General features: G+C 35.4%; 1 protein-coding gene across 1 annotated transcript in view; it reads left to right on the top strand.

Annotated features, from left to right (window-relative positions):
* MGAT4A (alpha-1,3-mannosyl-glycoprotein 4-beta-N-acetylglucosaminyltransferase A) overlaps nt 1-23,394 on the top strand; it is an 80,235-nt gene that overhangs the window by 23,845 nt on the left and 32,996 nt on the right. The window contains exons 3-5 of the mRNA XM_085321546.1: nt 9,078-9,245; nt 11,951-12,091; nt 14,135-14,268. Coding sequence (XP_085177672.1) covers nt 9,078-9,245; nt 11,951-12,091; nt 14,135-14,268 — 443 coding nt within the window. The remainder of the gene's footprint in view (nt 1-9,077; nt 9,246-11,950; nt 12,092-14,134; nt 14,269-23,394) is intronic.

Genomic DNA, 23,394 nt, shown 5'->3' with positions numbered 1-23,394 from the left:
AAAATGGTGAACAAGTTGCAATAAAATTTTAAATAATTAGAATTCTTTGGTTATTTTTTAAAATTTAAGTGAGGAAAAGCTTTGGAAAGTTCACTCAAAAAGAATAGCTGTCGCTCACAGCAAATGCAAATAAGTTTTTTTTTTTTTTTTTAATAATGCTTCTAATTCTAATGAATAAATTTCTATGTGGAAGACAAGGGCAATAAACAATAATTCTACCAGATTGTTTTGGTAGATTGAAATACCAGATTGCTGAAAATTCCTGTCAATATTCTAAATCAAAAGATTAGGAAAAAAGAATGATTTATTCTCTTGTTTTCCTAAATATATATTTTTTTCTGTTTTGTGAAGCAAGAAAACTTTTTTGTGATTAGTAGKATGTGTTTTTGGTATGTTAATTAGTTTCCTTACTTTACTGCCTTTAATTCCATAGAATAGTAATTTTGCAAAATTGCATGTTGTCTTATTCTTTCAAAATAATAATCAAATAACTTTAATGAATAGCCATAGCTGCAAACTTGGTAACTGAAAAGGCCCACAGAATAAAGTGTTCAAGTAGGACTGATAAAATTTGACCTTGAGCAGTTTCCTTAACAACTTTTATTTATAGCATGTCTGTTGTTAGTATTTACAAGTATATTGCCTATTCTGTATTTGCATGATTGATTACTTTTCTGCTTCAGATTTTATAACTCATCATAGCTTGCTTAATAAAAGATTTAATTTCACTGAGGAGCAAGGAACCTAATTAGCTTATAGGGAGTAGTTATCCATGTTAATATATTGTAACACTTTAAGGACACTGTATGTCCTCTTTTAGGCAGTTTCAGGACAGAAGATCAGATCTGTAAACACCWTTGAGACTTAACTTTTTGGCCAAGTTATTTAAGATCCTCTTTAACTTCACTTAGATTGACATTGTTGGGTATGTGTATATGTAAGTATGTACACAATGGGTCTGATGTCTGATAACACTATTTTGCCATTCTTGTAAGTCTATATGGCACAGATGGATTCTGGAACATTTGTAATCTCTTTTACATGGATGGAATGTTTTGGCCACATCTGTGTGATTGATTTGAAGATTCCTCTCCCTTAGCTCCCCACAGTCTGGCATTGCAGAGCACATTGCTTCATTGTGCCTCACGAATGTCTTCTGAACCCTGGAGTCGCTTCCAAAATGCAATGAAAGCAGTGTTCAGATTTCTTCAGTAAGTGCTGCTACATCTTGTGTCTGTGCATCTGTACTCGAATGTGCGATGGTTGTACTGTATCGATGAGAATAGGAGTTTGTACCACATTATTGGGTAACTGTATTTAGTGTTAAGTTTTGCAGAAACCTGCCAAAATTTGTCCAAAAAAGCTTCAAATTTAAGATGACGTTAAAAATTATTTAAGTGCTAATATAGTAAGAAAAGTTTTGTTTGATTTACTAAAGGAATCCAGTCTATTTTCCCCTTAATTGACACTGAAAATAATTTAGTCTGCTATGTATTAGCATAGGAAGATTTTAATTAAAAAGAATATCTGTGTGTATGGCAGAAGGAAGACTACTAAGTTAGGTAATACTACACATGTAATAGTTTGGAAGGCACGTGGATATTGTAGATCAAGCATTGTCTAAACAAATACATGTTTTGTATATCCCTGTGGGAATGAAGTGCAGATCACTGCAGGTATTGTCATTGTTTACTTGGATACTGCTTTACTTTATAATGTGATCTGATGCATCACATAAAGGTTCTGAACTGATTGTAGAGGCAACACAGAACTTATTTTCACATCTTAYGTAAGAAAAATAAAGAAACCTGCTTGTAATAGAAGTGCCAGATTGAATTGACTGGCAGGTTGACAACTTCCTAACTCACTAGGGAATAGCACGCTCTTCCTACACCTACTCACTATATTAATCTCTGTGTGGAAGCTCTCTGTCCGTTAAGCCTTCTATTTCGTATCAGCTGGTAAACTGATTAACATTCCTGATGCAAGTGTAACTGGAACTAATACATGAAGCTTGCAACCATCTCTGACAGATGATATCATTGTAATCAGTGTAGGTTTTTTATAATAGGAGTAAAGGTTTTTGAGTAACTGATCACGTAAGTGACTGAATTAGTACTTACTGTAGTGTATTCTTACAGATTCAAACATTTATTTAATTGCATTTTAATAAGTTTTCAACAAGGTACTTTTAAAAAAAAAAAAAAAAAAATTCCTGTGGAACCTTTACTTTGTAGCACAGATGATTCGGCTGAAAGCATTTGTTTCATTGTTTTGTTGTTTTTTGTTAGAAGGTGCATGCTGTATATGTTTTTGGTGGAAACTAAGAAGGACGAACCCTAGAGATGGAAGAATAATATTGAAATAGTTGTCACTGATATGGACCGTAAACTTACCCGTTACATACACATTAGTGAATTTAGTACTGTTGCCAGTGAGACAATCCTGATTTGAATAACGATTTGAATATCGTTATTGGATAGAAGGCAAGTCCTGCTGCATTAGGCATCTGTTCTGGCTCGTACCATTTTCCTAACTGCRTATTTGTGTGCAGTGTGTTGCTGCCAACCAAAACCTTAAGTCCATGTATCAGAAGGCATCATTCTTCCTGATCTCATTTGATGAACAAAAAGGGTGAGAGATTTCCAAAATGCACTTGCGTAAAGGCAGGTAATATAAATCAGGCCTATAATATGACAAAACACTATGTCTTCTCTACTTGGCTTGCTGTCTTTCGTGTGTGCCAAGTGTGTGGCTAGTTATCTTTCCTTTCTCTGTGGGGCAGATCCATTACTATGAGTGTTTAGCTGATCTGCAGTTTGAAGGAAGACACAATGTCTGCTCTTGATACAGAAAGGTCATAAAGCTTTTTCTGATTTTGTYGTCTGATGCATCTGCCTTTAGAGACAACCAGCTATACTGCCACAGAGCTCTTGAGTAAATTACAATTTGCTTTTTAAAATACAGTTGCCTTAGTTCAGTATGTCCTATTTCCAGTTGCGGAAAGGGCCTGTGATTTAATACATTTGCCAGCCTGCYTGATTGATAAGACAAAGAATATCTTGCCATGCTTTTATACTGCTTTTTCTTGGAAGTTGTGCTTCTTTTAGCAGTCAAGGCTTTCCTTGAGGGAGAACAGCAACGTTAACCGTGAATTCCTTCGTTTCTCTGTGTGCTGGATCACTCTTGGGCTGCCGTTCAGTTTGTAAGGGTCTTCATGCAATTCTGTTCCACATCCCCTACCCCCCAAAAAGAGCAGGGCATATTACACAGCAGACACAGAATTTTGGCTTTTTCTTGTTCTCTTAGAGTGTGGCAGGTTTTTTACTAGAGTCATAGACTATCATAACATGCTCAATAGCATGTACTGGCAGGCTACATGAAGTCAGAAACTGCAGAGAACATCAGGAATGCAAACTCACTTCTTTAGGTAGGTTCTTTTCCTTTGACAGCCATTCAGCTCATTTCAAGAAAGATGCACCTCCAGGGCATCACAAAAAAGTAATCTTTGATATTATAGTGCCTGTACCCCCTTTTCCCAAGGCAGCATTAATGTAATAAGTACTCTGTGTTTGTCTTCTGCTACTGCCCAAAAATATGTAAATAAAATCTTCTGAATTCCCATATCAGTGTATGTGCAGGTTTGGTCARGACTGCATGGTATTTAGATGCTCTCAACAGTATTAAATTGTATCTGCCACCTGGTTGATGGATCTGAAATAGTTCTATAAACTTCTAAACAATGAACTGGGTATTTTCAGTGATGTGTTGCTGTGATAATACCATTATCTTCACCTGGAATCCTACTTAGCTGTACTTTGTTTTAAGATTTATGTGTATGCGTGTGCGCTTGTTCATGCACACACACAGGTATATATGGGTTTCAAATGTGCATTCTGATTAAAGGTTAGGTAGCTGATCAATACCTCTTTCAATATTGATCCGTCTGTTTTCTTTTTGAGTGGTTTATGCTGAAATTTATGATAGCCAAAGATGACAGAATATGGCTGATTCTATAGAGGCCTGTTTTTCTATTCTACCTCAGCTACCTTTTTAGCAAAATGAGTTTTTTTTTTTTTTTTTTTTTAATAAGAAATCTAACATGAACAAAAAACCTAGGAGTTGTTGATGGTTTTAAGAACACTGAAGCTGAAATTCCGTAAAGTGGCATAGGTTGTATTTTCTGAATATTTTAGTCATTTTATTGTTCAGATTTTTTTTTTCATTTTCAATTATTATTACTGAGCTTTCTACCAGTACAGGTGTTAACCTGCAATTCAGACTTCTTTTGCTATCTYAGTCAAGCTGAGATAATCTGTAAAATACTTTAATAAATGGAAACTGCAGCATGTTTTCTTGTTCCTTTACTTTGATGTCCCATTTTTTTTTCTTATCCTAAGGGAAAAGTCTCTTTGTTAAAATCATGGGTTGAAGTGCATTAACAGATTAGACCAGATGTACAAAACCCAAAACGTAGAAACCAGATGTATAGTTACTAAGATGTTCAGAAACTCCTTGCTGAGTTTAAAAAATTGAGATCTRGTTTAAAACTTGGCTTATGAACTGTCTAAATTTGGAGCAAAAATCAAATGATGTAATCAACAATGTCAGTGGCTTAGAGGAGAATAGACTGATTTTGAAACTTAGGCTAATGTCTTTTTGTGATGGCATTTCTTTTAACGATATTTTAATAGGAGAACCATAAATCTTCCAAAGGAAGAAGAGGAAGTTACAAAAATGAAATTGCATCTCTGGTCAAAAACTTGCAATCCTTCACAGATTGATTTGAATTTTTAATTTTCAAAATACGACGTCAGTTCTCAAGTGAGCTTGTCTAAATTCTAGGCTCTGCATATTTAGGAGAACAGCTTGCAACAAGAAAAAAAAAGCTGAGAAAACAAACTACTGTATGAGTTGAGATGGTGTTAATTTTCCAAGAAGTGCAAAGCATCAAGCCAGCTAAAATATTTAGGTTTTAATTTCTGGTATTTGGCTGGATCTGGAAGAGTTTAATGAAAATGACAAAGAATTAATGCTTTCAGTTCTCAAATAATTTCTTAACAAGGCTGTTTTATGAGTATGAGGGCTAGTTATTTTTATTTGGTCTTGGCTTCCAGAGCAAAGTATGGAAATGAATCACCTTCTCACTTCCATATAAAATGATGTATCATTCTTAAATAAAAATATGACTATATACTGAAACTATCAGAGACCAAATATATTTGACATTTGCTACCACAGCTGTTAAAGAGGCTTATTTGTTAGAAGATAGATATATTTGGGGGTTCTTCCATCAGCTGTATAAGGCCAGTAGTATGCTGTCTGAATTCCTTCCTCTGTTTTGTTAAATTACACTAGATTTCAATGTAAGAGAAAGGAAAGAGACACTCAAAATACTTAGAGTATTGCTAYGTATATTAGAAGCAAATACTTTTTTCATGACAAATCACTGAAATCTGTGACTGTTTATTTCATGTTGTTAGGTTCAGCGTTTTTATTGTAACAATGATGGAAAAAGTGGTTTGATACTTTTTCCCAAGGAACCAATTTAATTTTAGATTTTAGAGAAACCTTTGAACAATAAAACATTAAATAGTTAAATATGTTTAAAAATATTGGCTACACCATTGACTTTTTTTTTAACCACATGAGGTGTATTAGTTTTTCGTACATAAACGTTTCAGAAAGATTGCCTTGAATTTTTGGAGAATGCTTCTATAGTCCCTTGCAATTTTGATCCTCTTATGAGGAAAGAAATATATTTTAAAATACAAATGGGACTTTTTATAATATAGATTTCTTTCTACTACTTTTTGATGAAAAGATTTTACTAATATTGATATAAACAGGAGTGAAGAAAAAAGCCTTCAAATAGGCAATGTCAAACTAGAGCTAAGTCAAAACTTAAATAAAAATAGATCCTTAAAGTTAGCCTTGTAGGCTTGTGCCTAAGTACTTAAGAATATAATTTGATTTTTCAGAGTTCTTGAAAGTTTATAAACTCCTGCTGCCTTCAGGGTCATTTGCTCTTCTAAAGTTCGGGATGTGTGGATGACCAATACTGGTGGTACTACAAGAACCTAAGTAGTATTTTCTCCTTCAGTACATTTCAATATGAGATAAACTCTGCTGCACTTGTTTTTTGGTTTTAATAAGTAAGTATCTGAGCAGTTGATCAGTGCTTTGAAATACTACCTATGTCAAAGACACAACTCCTTTAAAAAACAAAACAAAACAAAACAAAAAACTGCTAAATCTCCAAATACAGGAGAAGTGCTAGTTCTACTAGTATTAGAGATGTAAATGTTTTGAAAGACTTCAGTTCTTAAAAAGAATGATTTTTTACTTCATTTTGCTTAAATAAATAGAAAAAGGTCTATTAGAGCAGTGGATTTAAAATATGGTTATGTTTTTACTTGTCTGAATAATATTTTGACCTAACAAAAAATCAGTAGTATGTTTTTAAAGGATGGGTTTCMGGAATTCAGATATCTTTTAGAACAGTCTCCTTAACCTGGGTATGTCTGGTTGAAGTAGTTGGGARAAGCTGACTACTTTGGCTCAGCCAACTAGTATTCCCAAAGGAACTCATGCTTTTGAGGTCTCAAATAACATAAATTTAATACCAGTCCCTATTCTCTGGGAGCTGKAAAACTGAAATACTTTCTAATGCTTCTATCAGGAAACAGTTTCACAGTGCCACTGGTGGGATGCTATATTCTGAATATTTTGTGTTGTTATGAAAACAAAAATTTATTTCCATGCATATCATTTTAAGTTTCTTAAAAAATAAATTAGTGAATTACTTTTTTGTTTTTGAGGTATTATATTAATCGTAAATTAATGGTGTTGCAACAGCCACCTCCTTAGAAAGTATCGTCTCCTCAGTAAGTGATTTTTATTAGTAATTCTTAACACAAAATTATAGTTTTCATTCCTTCACATTATAAAACTGCCATTTCGGTTGGTCTCTAAATTTCTTGTGGTTTTACGATTGAGAATTTTAATTTGTGGTAGAGTTACAAGAATCCTGTACATTTCTATTTTCTTACTACCTGCCTAGATTAGGTAGACAGAAAAATTTTAATCTCTGCATATAAACYGAGTTTAGTAAAGTTATATTTGTGATTTTGTTTTGCATTATAGAGTTTGCTAGGTGATGACACAGAAGTGTTTTACTTCTCCTGTTTGACTTACTCCTAAGTAAATTGTTCCCTGCAGGACTCTGCTGTTCCTTACAGCTCCAAAATCTTGAAAGCAATGTGTTGATGTGTGTTTTGTAGTAAATATGGGAAGAGAAACAATCTCTGCAACAATCAGAGWTTTTTTAACTAGAGGGAGGAAGACCTGAGTTCATCCTATCTGAGTGGCTTGAGTCTGAGCTCTAGGTGCCATGGGTTCTTTCTGTATTTCCTGGACAAATACAGGCTCTGCCACAGAGAAGTTCAGCTTTTTGGAGCAAGTAAGAAAGACCGAGAGAAGTGCTAAAATTTCTACTCCTTACTTTGTAGCACAAATACAGAAAGGAAGGGAGGCCTTCCTACRCCTTGGCTCGGAGGCTGTCCGTCTCAGTAAAGCCTTGCCTGTCCTTCTGTTACCTTCCTTGCCTGTCCTTTCCTGTTTAGCCCAAAATTAACAGAAATCTGTATAACCTGCCATCATTCATTAATTTTGGGAAGGGAATGTGGCTTTGCGAATACCATTTGCATATTTGAGAATGTRGCATCTACACTAATACAATTTCATATTTGTTTAGCTGTTAAAATGTTTTTTCACCTTAATGTAACTGGTTTGATTTCTTTGAGTTGTCATTGCCAAGGAAGAATGTCCTTCATGCCAGAAACTCCAGAAATCTTTCCTGGCTATCTTAATATTGCTGACTAAAGCAACAAGTCTTGTTTCAAATAGCTGTCTGGATTCAGTTGTTAATGTACTGTGCCTAGTGTTGTATTGTGGGCCAGCATCTGTGTTCTGGGTTTGTTGGCACAAAAGCAATAACCATTYGGTTTTGGCGGAAAAGGGAAAAGAAGGTTGGCAAGGGAAATGTTTTTGAGAGGTAGTGAACTATGTTTTTATTTTTCTGTCTTCTAATCACAGGGCATTTTAGCTAATTATGTTTTCAAAATATAATTAGAACAGTACATCTCCACTACAAAAACAAAAAAACAAACAAAAAAAGGAAAATAAATGTAAATTGAAAGAACTTGGATTTGCACTACTGTATTGTATTTTAACAACAGGAAGAGATACAAATTGCTTGTAGAAAGTCTGCTTGCCTAACATTGCAGTATTAAGAGCTAAAGATGGAGAGGTGACTAACAAAAAAATATGTCTATGGATGTGACTGTGAGTTGGGATATGGATGACAAAATATTAAATGACTTAAGACACTCTAGTCAATATCTGTAGATTGGCTAAAAGAGAGCAATGATGGTGAACAGGAGATTTAGGGAAATGATCAATAGGAAGAAGGAARGATGCACAAATTAGAGATACTTACACCCTCAACAGTTAGGATGTAGGAGACTAAACACCAACAAATAGGTTTTAGTGTTTCCTTCTACCCTTTGGTCTCCTTTTGAAGAATGTGCATGCATGTGTCTACACAAACAGGATTTTGATCAAAATTTCAGTCTTGTCGGCATTGACTATCATTGAATTAAAACTTAGGCTTGAAATTGATATGTTTGATATATTGTCAAATTCCACTTTTTCTTACAAAATATTCAGAGAGGGCTTTAAGAAGACATACCTGTCCTTTTGCAAGTTGCCACTTCTTTCTTCCTTTCTAGAAGAAAGTGTTTGTGGGCATCTGTTTTAAAAAAGGATTCAAAATTACCTTGTGGTGGCGAGCAATGGTGATTCAAAGGTTGCCCCTGCCCATGGCTGCTGCGAGCTGCCTACCTTGTGCTCTGTGTAGATCCTGAAGTGCCTAGTCGGGGGCAATGTGCTAGGCCATGCCCTCGTAGGCTGAGTTTCAGGTGCTGGACAGCTGCACATTTCCTGTCCCTTGTTGAACTGGGCCACAGATGCTTGCTTCCAAAAATAATCCAGATCATCATCCTTTTTCTCTCTAGAAAAGCTGATTGCATATCAACGGGAATTTCATGCTTTGAAGGAACGTCTTCGTATAGCTGAGCATCGGACCCTGCAACGCTCTTCTGAGCTGAATGCTATCTTGGAGCAGTTCAGGCGTGCAGTAGCAGAAACGAATGGGAGTAAGAACTCGCTGAATAATTTCTCAGGTACAAACTGATTGAGCTTTTTTTAAAATATTATTTATAGTATATATAATACTCTGGATTAAGAAATTGATATCAAGAAAGCTGAATGAAACTGTTTAGCAGTGCAAATAGCTCAGTACGTAAAACATTGCATCTCTTTTTTTTCTTTTTTTCTTTTTTTTTTCAATTTTCAATTCCTAATGATCTACTCACTCCTCATTCTTATGTCATTAGGGACTGAATACTTATTCTGTGCCTAACTGTGAAAGTTTGGAACTTCTAGTTACTTATTTAGCATACTGCAGATATTTTGACTGTAATTTACATCACTTTTTAAATGGGCTTTGAGGTGGAAAATGAACGGGGAGTGTTTGAGAAAGTGATGAGCTTGAAGCAAGTGAAATATATTCAAAAGTCAGCTGGAAGATACAAAATTGTTTAGGCTATCTAAAGCACTGGTTATGATTTGCAAAATGTAAAGGTAACATYCTTTTTAATGACTACTGATTAAATATTAAAATGATCTTTTAGCCCATTTTTGAGGCTGAAACTCAAGTTTAGTAGAAACTGTGTTTGATAGTATTAGAGAATGCCTTATCACTATTCATCAGATTGTTGCAGTTACTATTTTAATTCAGTACCACTACTTTAGTCACTTTGATTTTTTTCTAGATGGAAAAATCAACAACAATATGTATAAACTTTCTAGCCAGAGATCTGATTTGGTAGTTTGCAGAAACATCAGTGTACTGGCCTGAARAGAAAAATAGCCAAAGATTTTTTTGGAACTACCTTATTGGATCAAAATTTTTAAATCTGTTTTCYGGATGCATTTGTGCTATGGATGTCTGTATACTTTCGTCTTCTATAGAAAAAATTCTTTCCTGAGGGTTATAATTATAGCCCTCCATGCTCATATTAATAATGAATTGCTCTGTCTGACATGAATGGTCTATCCATCTTGATCTCTTGCTAGTCCTCTGTATTTCCAGGAATGATATGGATAAAAGTTACATTTAAGGTAATCTATGATTCTCTTCTTTCTTTTCAGTGTGTATATTTCTGCTGTTAAAGCGAACAACAGTATGCTAAGGCATGGAAATTTGATACTGGATTTATGATTAAGCCATTGCCACATTTATTTCTAAAAATGTGTTAGCTTGCTTATGCACAATATATAGTAATAGGAAGTTATTCTCTTTTAATGCAATTGAAGTTTCTGATTCACATTTTTAACATTCTACCCAGTCTGGATCCCATCTGCCTATGGGGCATTCTCTTTTAATTCTGTTTAAATAATGATGGGAAGTCAGCTGAAGTCAGCTCATGGACATCTCTTCATGTGAATAAATGGCAGCAACTCTGTCATTTTCTTTACTTTCTAACTTAATGGAATTCAAATTTGTATTGACCTTTTGGGCCTCAAGGATGTCTGATGCAGCACATTTTTAATTTTATAGTTTGGGAATCAGATCCTCCTAATTTTATCAATGCTGTTTCAATAATCTTGAATTAATTCAATTGAATTGTTTTCATGCTTGGAGTTTACTATTAGGTAGATTTCACTGTTTTCAATGTGTTTAAATATACTTAATACTATGTAGTATTTGTAATCTTTAAGTCTGGAAAAAACACAGATTGAATGAATAATGATTTATGTAAAACATACAAACAGCTGTCACATTTTGAGAGGATTTTAGTCCAGCTTTTGCATTTAAAGCTAAAGGAAATATTAGCAAAAAAAATAAAACTGCGCATGATGGAATCTATAAAAATTAGCATCTCTACTTATGGCATATATTTACAAAGCATTTTTCAAGATCATAAGCAGTTGGGAACTTTTGTTTCATCTGAAAATAGAAAAAAGAAGTCCATCTTTGAAGAAGTTATCTTCAGAATCTGCAGACATCTATGGAATTACTTTCCTCACTTCTGCAGAACTCAGATTTTTCTTGGAACCTTGAGTTTACTTTCTGACCCAAACCTGGTGTTATTAGGCTCATAAGTTCTCAAAGGTCATGTGTGTAGTGTTTTTTATGTCTGAAAAAAGAGTTGCTTTGCACTTGATGTAAGAAAATCAACATACATGACGGGAATTTAAAAACTATTATTTGCAACTTTGTAAGAGCCACTTGGACAGTCTCAGAGACAGTATACTCCAATAAACAGCAAGGAATCTTTTAAATATTGTAAATGGACTAAATTAAATTTATACTAGTGTCTATTTTATTGGAGAAATACTCAAACCCTTAATTTATTGTATACTTCATGCTAATTTTGTTTTGTATTGAATGGTAAATGTATTCTAATATATAGTTGTAGTTTTGAATTTATTTGCTATTTAAATAGCTACTTGGTGATGAGTTCTATAAGTGTAAGTACAAAATAATTTGGATAAATAAGCCTCTCATTTTTATCCATTGGAAAATAAGTAAATGGAGCATTCTTTACCTCTGTGATTATACGCTGTAATTTGTATGTGATCAGGTAAGTATTAACTGTATCCACAGYAAAGTGACTGGGCAGAAAGCAATTTCAGCCATAGTTTATTTTAAAAATTAAAACCAGAAAAGACTTCCATTTTACACAAAACATGATGTGTCATTAGAATGCATCATTTGCTCTGTTTTTCGGTTAGGATCAAGCTTGGATTGGTGCATGAGTTACCACTCCATAAAACTTACTCCTTACATTTTCTACATTACTGATTTCATGTATGTTTGCAGATGAGACACTGAAGTTGTTAAAAGAGCTAACAAGCAGAAAATCTCTTCAAGTGCCAAATATCTATTACCATTTGCCTCATTTGTTGAAAAATGAAGGAAGCCTTCAACCTTCTGTGCAGGTTGGCCTTGGAAGGACAGGAGGTATGCTGATATGTTTATTTTATGTTTTATATCCGGAGGACTTTTAAGTTTTTGTTACATAATTTACTGCTTAACTTGTTAGATCAAGGACATCTCATTTTACTTACGTGATATTGATATCTCTTAGAATTCGCACTGAATCCAAGATGAAAGGAGTTTGGCTTCAGTTTTACTCTTTTCTGCGTAATCTCGACCCCCCCCTCCCCCGTATTAAGGTACACATTAAGAAGCACTTTGGGTGAGTTTTTGTAATTAAGTAAAAGGGAACAAAGCACAGAAATGTTACAGATTCTGAACTGCTTATTGGACATATTCCTTTGGCTTTTCAGATGTGTGGGACAGCCATGCATGGATATAACTATCTTAGAGTGGGCATTTATGGTATTTTGAACAATATATTTCTGTGTATAACTTAGAATTGGGAACACAAGGATAATTGGTTKTAATTGAATCAATAAAATGAGGATATTGGAGGGAAAAAAGCAGTATTGTGCTGCAGTACTGTTGATCACTTTTCTTTTTAATCTTCACAAATTTTAAATTTTTGTCATTAAAATAGTTTCACTGACTCCCACTCTTGGAGCTCTAGCAAGAAGATAGGGTAAAGCCCAGCCAAGCTCATGTACCTTGAAGCGTGTGTGTGTGTGTGTGTGTGTGTGTGTGTGTCTGTCTGTCTCTAGGCATGAAGGTTTCACCTATGAATTCTTGTTTCTCTATATGCCATCTGATTTGAACAGCTCATGATTCTGTCATCTAGACCTCCTTTCTTTTTTCCCCTCCTTGCCTTTGAAAGAAGCATTACTTACTCCTACCTTGTATGTTTTTTCTTTACTGCAGTAACTTTGATTCCTCCTTGCTTTAACATAAGGCATGCCTATGTGTCAAATATGGCCTTAAGCCATTGAGCTATCTTTCTGACTACAAATGCTGTTTATTTCCATGTTGTTAATCAGGAAGGAAAAGGCTCATAGTCCTTTCTTGTTTTAAACAAATCTCGTATCACACTGGAAATATATTGCAGAAGTTTGAAATTACAAAATAGAAATTGGAATCAGGTTTACTTWAATAATAATAAAAAAAGATATTCTGATTTAAATTTGCTGTGCTATCTTGCCCTTCCTGGTCACTGTGCTTTTTGGGTAAGTATTTGTTTCAAAAATTCAGAGTTTATGTGAAATTGCTAGATGAAGCAAGTACTATAAAGACTGCTGATCAAAACTGTTAGTATTTGTTTAATTTTTATATTTTTATGATGTGGTAAATCATTTCACACAGATGACTTAGCACACTGGTGCCGACCTGCCTTACTGCTTTGTGCGGTCTGGTTCATCCTTTTATTGCCCATCTGCCATGTTTCTTGTAGGCAGCCAGCCCTGAGTGTGGGATGAGGTGCAAGGGAGAAGAATTAGAGGAAGCTAAGGAACATGAGAATTGAATGGTCATGCGAAAAATAGGGTTACTGGTACTGTAGTTGGAGCCAGAGTGCTTTGCTTTGGTGATACTTCTATTGGGGATAAGAGCTTTCAGTGAGAGGTTTTAGGGCTATCCTGATGGCCTAGACTTCTGTGTATCCAGATGAACTCAGATCACATGCAAGGGAATTAAAGGAGTTTTTCAGCTGGGTTGCTTTCAAATGCTTCTTCTGAGAATTTAAAAATACACTCTTACATGGAAGACTGAGTTGTGAAGAATGGTTATGGCTTTCTGAAAATAAAACTAAGTAAGGGAGGCTAATGAGTCTGTAAGTCTTGGTGCAGCCTTACCTGATTAATATCATGATTGTTGATTATTACCTATGCAGTAGTCTGGCATGTCTAGGATTGYCTTTTTTTTTGCTGTGTTTACTCTGAGCATTGGTGATGATTGTTAATCATGTTCCTGATTATACTGGTGTATTTTTTAACTAATTTTAATTACTGTGTTATCTCAGTCTTTTAACTCTTCATGTTTCTGAAACAATGCTATATTATGAGGCAAATTTTTTTTTTACTATCTTGTGTATTAAATTACTGAGAGTACATTTCTGGTTTTGTTTAATTTCAGTTTCCATTGTAATGGGAATTCCTACAGTGAAAAGAAAAGTCAAGTCTTACCTTACAGAAACTCTCCACTCCCTTATTGATAAGCTGTCCCCGGAAGAGAAACTGGATTGTGTTATGGTTGTCTTTATAGGAGAGGTAATCACTTTAATATTTTTATTCTGTTTCTAACCTGCCTTTCATCAGAAGTACCCTTCCTTTTGGGAACTACTTGGGTTGTCTTCCTCAAAATGTAGAAAAATGACTGTCTCTTTCCTCCATGGAGAGGAGGCAGTGTCATAGTCTGGTGTTTTTGAGATAAATAGTTCTGATGAGCTCAGCCCTTTCTATTTATCAGAGGAATAGCGYACACAAATTCAGTGGATTGGTTATTTTGCAGATCTTCTGATACTTCTGCCTAGTGACTGAGAGAGATACTAGGCATTTTGTTCCTTCAGCAGCAAAATAAAGTCAAGAAACACTATGGTGTTGTAGGGATGAGTTCCTGTCTGCTTAATGCTAATGCTTAGTCCTGGTGCATCAGATGGATGATGCAGTTGGAGGTGTTAGGCACAGGTTGTTGTGTGTTGTTTTTCTCCCTCCCCCCTTTTTTTCTGGACCTTTTTATTTTGTAAGTCTAGTCTTTTTGGGTGGATTAATTCAGTGTTCTGTTAGTGTGGTCAATTTGCTTCTGATTTAGCTGAAATCTTAAGGAAAATTTATTTCAGAGAGAACTTTTTTGGCTGCTGAGAACTGCATATACTTTTATTGATCTGTAGGCTTTTTCTGAAGTGTGTGGCTTGGAATGTGGGAACTTTTTATAAATGTTTGAACTTTCTTCCATGTAACCATATAATACTCTCTTGAAACAGTATTTTGTTCCCACAGCTGAAAATGTAGATTCTCTGGTTATGTATAAAACTTGGAAAGCCATTTTAATCATATGAGCCATTGTCCATTCAGGAATGGCTAAGTGCAGACAGGCGTGCTGATAGTTCTAATGTTAGCTCATTTTTAAGCTTTACTTTAAAAGTTTAAATGATTTTTAGCTGTACCTGAGAACTGACTTTAGTGGTCTTCCAATATATATTGCATTGTTTTCTTTTTCCTGCCAGTCAATGAAAACCTGTGTGTCTGAATAGATGCTACTTTCTGCAGAAAATGTTCTTAAAACATCTGCTGGTTGAGAATATCAAGAGATAAGAAAATATAAAACATGGTAAAAATATGTTAAGTTCAGTATCTTATAGTTGGCTTTGTAAATGCTACAGGAAGCTCTTTCATAGAATAAAGTAGCACAATAAATACTTTACCTGATCYATACTGTTATTTTTCTGAGTTACGCTGTGCTTTTCAGCTTCCTTCTGTATGTTCAAACATGGAGGTTTACTGACCATTTTCTCTGGCTATTTGATGGAACGCCTACAGCCCTGGTAAACCTCTTTTTAAAGCAAAAGTCCTTTCCTTTGTTTAAAATAGCTGCTGGAGCTTCTTAGCCTAAAATGTGCTAGATTATTGATGTCATTAATGTGTACGTTAATGAAGGCTTAATAAAAAATATCTTAGAACTCTGATCATCTATACCTGTATTAAAATAGCAGCAAAACTTTCTGAAAAATGGTAATGGCCTCTGCTAAATAACTGTGCCATTAAAATTGGCATAGTAACCTCAGACTGTGAGGTTATGTAATTTGCCAATAAGCTTTAAATTACTGTCTGCACTTTGTCTATAGCCTGTACCAACAAAAAGAATAGCAAGACTTTCAAAAATATTTTTTTTAAGAGAAATATATAGAAAGCAGTATTTTGAAAGGCTCATACTAGCATTTTCTTACTGAACCTATTTGAGAAATCAAGTTGACAGTGTTTTGTAAGCGTTGCTAGGAGCCACAGTCACGGATTATAATCTTTTTGTGCTAAGCACCCTACAAAACTTTTTTAATCCTTTTTTTTCCCCAGCAGTTCAATCTTACTCCTTCTTTGTAAACTTGACTTTTTTTTTTTATGAAAAAGAAGTTGAAAATTAAGGCTAATGACCTATGCAAACAGTATGAATAGCGTAAACAGATGAGCTAGTAAATACAGATGCATTATAATTGCTGAAGATACTTGCATATTTATTTACTGTATGGATATTTCTCAGAAATGTAATTATACACAGTAAATTTCCATACTAGAATTTCAAGGAATTCTAAAATATCTGGATTGATGTGATATCTAATCACCTATTTARATAATTGCTAGAATTGCTTGACAGTTAACTGTGCAATTGTGCCAGTAGCTGACATATGTCTGTTCTCCAATTTGTTAAAAATAATTCATTACGGAATAATTTGCAGGTATTCATTAGKATGACTAATAAATACCCCTGATTCATTATACCTCTATACTAAAATCTTTTTAGTCTCCTTTACTATGTAGCTAGTTCATATGCTCATCAGATGATTTGAACCAAACATTCAAATCTCACAAATCCACTTTATATGAAAACTTACTTTCAGAATAAACTATAAACTATGGATTTCAGTAACTGTGTATTCCAGATTAAAATGACTGCCTAGTATTTTTATTTAATAAAGATTGTAATTAATACGGGAAACATGGATTTTGAAATACTTTACATCATCATAGTTGAACAACAGATATAATATAAAAGAAATGGATACTACTAAATATGAGAGCAATTAAAATACTTTCTGATATCTAAACAAGATTTCTCTCTGTGGAGAGATCTTGGTTCCCCTGAAGACAATAGATTTATTCTAGAGATATTCTATCACAAACAATTGTCTGTCCACTTCATTAATCAGCAGCTGCTCTTAGCATAGTCTTTTTACAAGTAGTAATCAATGTATATTGAAAAACTATGAGCCTTTGATTTGACCAAAAATATGAGAAAGGCAGATCATTTCAGAAAGAATCAGAAAATACTTCAGCTATGCATAATCATTTTGTTAATACCACACGCTACTGATTACATGTAATTAGGCAATAATTTAACAACCATTTGTTCTTGGAGCGCTAGCCATGTGTTATACTTCCTTGTATATTGCTTATTCAAGTCATACTCTGTTGGTTCATGTACATACTGTTCAGCTAGGCTAGAAACCTGTGAGCCTTGAATATCTTTTTCTACCAACTTATCAACTCTTTCTGTAAATAGTGAGTGCTTAATTAAAATTTATTAATCTTCAGTAATGTTTTCTCTGTCCTCCTTTTGTGGAGAGTATTTTTTTTTCTTTATTACTTTGGTGGAAAAGTTTCTCTGCTGGTTGGGTCACAATGTGACACAAGCTCCCAACAAGATCTCATCCTGTGCACTGGTATGAACAAAACATTAATAAATTAATCACTGAGTGCACATACTGAATCAACCCTGATGAACCTCATTTGGAAGTATTAACATTGGAGTATTGTATGGAAAATTACTCCATCAAAATAAACRAGCCTGGATTGTTCACCTCTCCTTACTCTGGGCCTGAATCTCTTTGATCAGCAGACCTTTTGATAGAAAACAAAGGAGTATTTTGTCTTTCTTGCTCTCAACCTAGATATATTTAGATCACACTGGCTACAGAGGACATTCCATTCTTTCTGCTATTCACCAAAGACTTGAGAGCTGCCCCATCAGATGCCTGGGAAGTGTGTTCTAAGTCTCCAGATGACCTGACTGCACATCATGAGTTAGAGAAGGTCTAGAAGATCTTAGCATACATTTTTTTTTCTTTTTAATCAAAGCTAGAAAGGGTTATTGTGCCAAACCATACATCATCTTTACCAGGAGCCTACACAGGCTACACAGATGATAGCTCTTGCTTTGGACATCTCATTCAAAGCTGATCAAGATGAAAAAAACACAACTTTCAGATATACTACCAGCTTTTATATCTGGAGGGGTAGCTTGGGCTGTCAGTGAGAATTTGAGAGATTTATTTTAAGCTGCTGTTGGAATCCCGGCTTCTACGGCACCCAAACTGAAAGAAGAGTGTAGATAGCTGTTACTGGACATCATCATAGGATTTTGCACTCATCTTTCTATAGTAGTGGCTAGCAGAGTTTTCAATGGGATTAATACAAGTGATACAATTTTTCTTAGATCTCATGGGAGGTTCTTGACAGGAGTTTGAAACTTGCCATGGGTCTGAGACAAATTTAGTAACTTCAGCAGAAAGATAAAATTCAGAACGGTGCCCGTGTCTCAAGCCCTGCATTTGCATGACTGAAATGCTTCTCTCTATAAAATTCCTTTCGGCATGCACCTGAGCAATACTATCTAATGTTTATGTTAAGGGAACATTACTGGTAATAGGCAGAGTTGTATTTTGTCTCTCTGGTAACATCCAGAACATCTGTGAGATTGAAAGTAACTCTAATAAGCTATTTCAGAAGTTTTGTAGCTTGTGATTTCATACCTGGATGCTTGACTGAATTTGCACTGTGTTAATCAGCAAGTTTTGGACAACATTATCAAATTTTGCTGCTGTGATCTGCCTTGGCCTGAAGATGCGTGTATTCTTCTTCCTTCCAGATGATGCAAGCCAGGCTTCATCGGTTTGTAGTTGAAGGCTGTATGTCACTTAACATAAATTCCATTTGGGTGTGTTGATTTGTTTTGTTCCTTGATTTTTGTTCTGGCTGGTTCACAGCATAATCCCTGAAAATGTATGCCTTGATGACTGAGGAGCTGACATGCAGGGCTTAAGGGCAGGGACAAAYGAGAGTGGGGCAAGAGAATCCAACGTACTTGGATTCCTGATAYTGCTGCTGAAGACTCTGCATTGTGAAATTCTGTCCTGAACGTAACTGATTAAGCACTGAAATGGCTGGAGAGAGAATGGTAACTGTTACCTGTGCAGCAGGGTCTTGGCTTTCAGTAAGGGAGAGGTAAAGGCATTAGGCAGTGTAAGATGTGGATGCTACTTTTTGCTTATGTAACTCTGCTTATGGAAGGTTGCTTTATGATAGTATCCTGCATTCTATTTTTTTTGCTTTGAGTCTTGTTCTCATATTTCCTGTATTTGTCTTGAAATTACTGCTTCAGATCTAAAGGATGACATTATATGCCTGAAAAATCGTCCCTCCGCCCCGCCCCGCTCTAGTTGTTGGATGCTAATAGAAAGTTTTACCTTTTTTCACACAAGTTTTGTTTAAACCATTGCAACCACTGGAAACCACTGCTGCAGCTTTATTCTTTAAGGCTTTTTTTTTCCTTTTTCTTTCCTCATAGCACAAATATCCAGAAGTATATTACCTTTTCTAAATACCATTTTAGTAGCTTCTTTTTCCTATCTGAATTTTAAGGCTTTGTGTATATAGGTAATTGTATTCATTAGTATTTTCACCATTTCAAGTCAAACATACATTTGCTTAGCCTTTTCTGGAGGCTGTCAATTTTGCACTGTTAATTATTATTAAAAATATGCTGGAATTATTCTACCCCTATTCTGTAGGGATGATGAGAGATCAAATAAAATTGCAAAAATCAATCAGCAATGAAATGACCAAGTATTCCAGATTCAAATGATTATTTCCCAGAGTTTTTTTTTTCTTAAAGATGCTCTTGAATAAGTTGAAATTTATTTATCACAGAATGGTTGAGATTGGAAGGGACCTCTGGAGATCATCTAGTCCAACCTCCCTGCTCAAGCAGGGTCACCTAGAGAATGTTAGACAGGGTTGCATCCAGGCGGGCCTTGAATATCTGTGCAGAAGGAGACTCCACAACCTCTCCGGGCAACCTGGGCCAATGCTCTGTCATTCTCATAGTGAAGGAATTCCTTCTCATATTCAGGCAGAACTTCCTGTGGTTCAGCTTTTGCCCATTGTCCTTTTGCATGAGACAACTGAAAAGAGTTTAGCCCCATCTCATTGACACTTTCTCTTCAGATACTTATAGACGTTGATAAGATCCTCCCTCRATCTTCTCTTCTCCAGGCTAAACAGGCCCAGCTCTCGCAGCTGTTCCYCATAGGGCAGATTCTCCAGCTCTCTGATCATCTTCATAGCCCTGTGCTGGRCTCTCTCCAGGAGCTTCATATCTCTCTTGTTATTTATAATGGGCTTCATTTAAGAATTAAGCTTTGGATAATCTGATAGTCCATATAAAATGCATTTTTTAGAAAGTTCTGTAGAAATAATGTCTGAATTCTTTCCGTCTTTGTCTGTGGTTTCCTTTTCTGGTCTTGGAGTACTTTGAATCTGCAGCTTAATTTCCTTTCCTAGTGGCTTGTGAAAATATTTCTTGGGATTTTAATTTGACTGGCTCTTCCTATTTGACTGGCTCTTCCTAAAATGAACTGAAATAGAAATTTCATTCTGACAGATGTTTGGCCTCATCAAACAAGATCTGAGATTCACAAATTCATTGAGKTTGGAAGGGACCTGTGGAGATCATCTAGTCCAGCTCCCCTGCTCAAAGCAGAATCAACTATTTTAACTTTGTGCATTTTGCAGAGTATTTCAATGTACATCTTGAAAATGTTAGCATTAAAAAAAAAAATGGTTAAGGTTGGTAAGTCAAACTCTGAGAACAAGAAAATACTAGAATTGTATTGCCAGTGCGCTGTATCTGGGCATTCCCTCCTGTTTTTTCTTGCATTTTTACCACCCTCACCTACCACTCCCCCCATTTGGAGAACCTAATGCTAAAACAAAATGTCCACTAGCCAGGTGGCTATACTGATGCATACAGTTTAATTTTTTCAGAGCAGATACAATTTTGTAATTTATATTGCCAAGTTCAGCACTGATCACATCTGACGGGACAGTTGCAAGGAATTAGGGTAAGAACACTGCTTAGTGGCAAACTGTGGAAAATGTACATCTCCCCAGTATCACTAGCAAATTTTTTGCAAGGGACGTGGGGCAGGAAATAAAAAGGGGAACAGGAATCCCCACTGTTTAGTGAAATGTAGATGCCCGAACTTCAAGGCTATATTTTATTTGTTSTAGCAGTACTCTGTCTTGTTCACTGACAAAATAACTGCATGGTCAGATGCAAACAATTTGCGCGTTTAGGCTGTCTGTATGCCAAACCAGTTCCAGTCCTATTTGGACCCACTGTGCTTATTCAGATATTATATATAAACATCAGTTTGACATGATGACAAAGATGCAATATGGCTGACCCACTGGATGAAATTGAGAAGTGAAATCTAAAACAAAGAAAATATTTTTTACTAAGCACATAAGTAATTGTAGACCCTGTTGCAACAGGATRTTGTGGAATATGACTGAATAAATTGGTTCTGAAAGGAATTGAGCTAATTTACTGTGAACAGATTCAGTAGGAGCTGTTGGATTTAATGATGTGGATAGAACTTGGGCCTAGGGAACTGTGAACTGTTGATTACTTACTCACAACTTGGAGGTATATATATGGTGGAAAGGCTCATTTTATACATACCTTGTTTTTTCTATCTTTTTTTTCGGAGTGTCTGCTATAGGTGGAGAGAGCAGATGAACTTTTGATCTAGAGAGTAGTTTTGGTGTAAATTGTCATGTTTTTTCTTACATTTTGAAAAGAAGTCCACTTTCTGTCATTCTTGGAGACATGAATTAGATAAGATTTAATAGGTTGAAAGAGTTATTGATTCTTAAAGCTAGAAACCTTTGTTTTAGCTTTTAGTTGTCTAGCTGTTAACTGAAGCTTTCTAACCTCTCATTTTGCCTGCTAGCGAATACATTCCCTACTACTTTGCTATGCACTCAGTCTCTCATAAACATCAATAAAAGCAATTGGAGAGTTCGTTACTGCTCTGGTTCTTTGTGCGTTTGTTATGAATAACAATGTTTCTTCAGACAAACTTTGGAATAATTGTAGATTTGAAATATAGCCTCACATAAACTAGAGAAAGTTCTGTAGGGAATTGTAGGGCAGCATTTTACAAAAACTGAGGGAAGTTAGAAACTTATTTCACTAACACTCTGAAACTTTGGTTTATTCCACAGCAACTGATTCCTAGTTTTCTTCTAGAGAGATTCATCAAAGCACCGTGTGTGTCAGTCATCGAAACCGCTGAAGTGAAGAGTTTAATCTTAGATGTTGCCTTATTCACAGTCAAATTCCAGAGGTTTCATAAGCTAAAATCTCCTTTCTTGTTGAAAGTCTACATGGGCTCAAGGGATACCAGAGAAGTACATGKAAGAGGAATCTATTCAGGAGTATTAAATGCAAAATCATGGCTGGCTCAGAAAGTCTCCTGAGCTGAAGGTAGTTGGAGCATGGATAGCATCAGGAGAAAGTATTGTATACACTTGTTCTGTTCTTGCTCTTCCCTRTGTATCCTGTTGTGGCGTCACTGTTGGAAGCAAGATGCTGAGCTAGATGGACCTTTGGTCTGACCTGGTATGAATGAAAAATAGAGGGTGTCTCACACCAAGTTTTGTGCATGCTCTCAGAGATCAATGATTTCATATGATTGGGAAGAAAGAACAATCAGGAAAGATTTGAATGGCTGGTATTGAAATAACCAGCCTTGCTTATGCTTTTCATTTGCTTCCAGAGATGCACCTAACAAGACAGACTTGTCTGTGAGGCTCTAAGCAATTCATTGGTAAAATACGTCTCTGTGGCTGGCATCATAAACTCTTTGGTTGTGGCCTATCACAACTTTTTTTTAAATCACTTTAAAGGGATTAGTTCTCTAAGTGTTCATTTTTTCTTCCCTTTCTCAGATCCCCAAATCCTAGGGATTATTTCATATTCAACTCTGAATTTTTTGTAAGCAAAAATTCCATCTTTGCAAAAGTTCCATCTTTGTCATTTTCTCCATATTTGGTAGACAAAGGCATTCATTGCTGTCTATTGCTGTCTTAAAGGTTGTGCTGCCTTGACTGGCATCACCAATGATGTTTTCTTTCAAGAGATGCAAGCAGCACAGATACCATGAGCAAGAAATTAAATTCTTCATAGCTACTTCAAGGTCAACCTGCTGTCTACCAGATGACCTTCACTGGAAGTCTGAATAACAGTTAAACTTTTTTACATGGATTATTTCCTTTTGACTCATCTGGATTTGTCTTGTCCTGTTTAAAGATCCTGGAGAAGACAAGGGTTTTACTCTGTCATACTAGTTCATGCTTGTTTTTGGCAGTCTAATCCTGTAGATTGATTAAAARGGACCTTAGGTTTTATTTTGTTAAGGCAGTGACTTTTTGAATACCTTCTTCCTCAAAAATAGGCAATAGATTTTGGTCAATAATAGATCTTTCATTACTTCTTAGTTGTTAGCTGAATTTATTGACATTAATTGACGGAGTTTTACAACAGAGCAATTATTTGGC

This window comes from Rhea americana, unplaced genomic scaffold, assembly GCF_003343005.1.
Source record: "Rhea americana isolate MKP2758 unplaced genomic scaffold, rheAme1 scaffold_7, whole genome shotgun sequence".
In the NCBI taxonomy this organism is placed as follows: domain Eukaryota; kingdom Metazoa; phylum Chordata; class Aves; order Rheiformes; family Rheidae; genus Rhea; species Rhea americana.
Note: the sequence above shows the minus strand (reverse complement) of the source record. Positions and strands in the feature narration are given on the sequence as shown.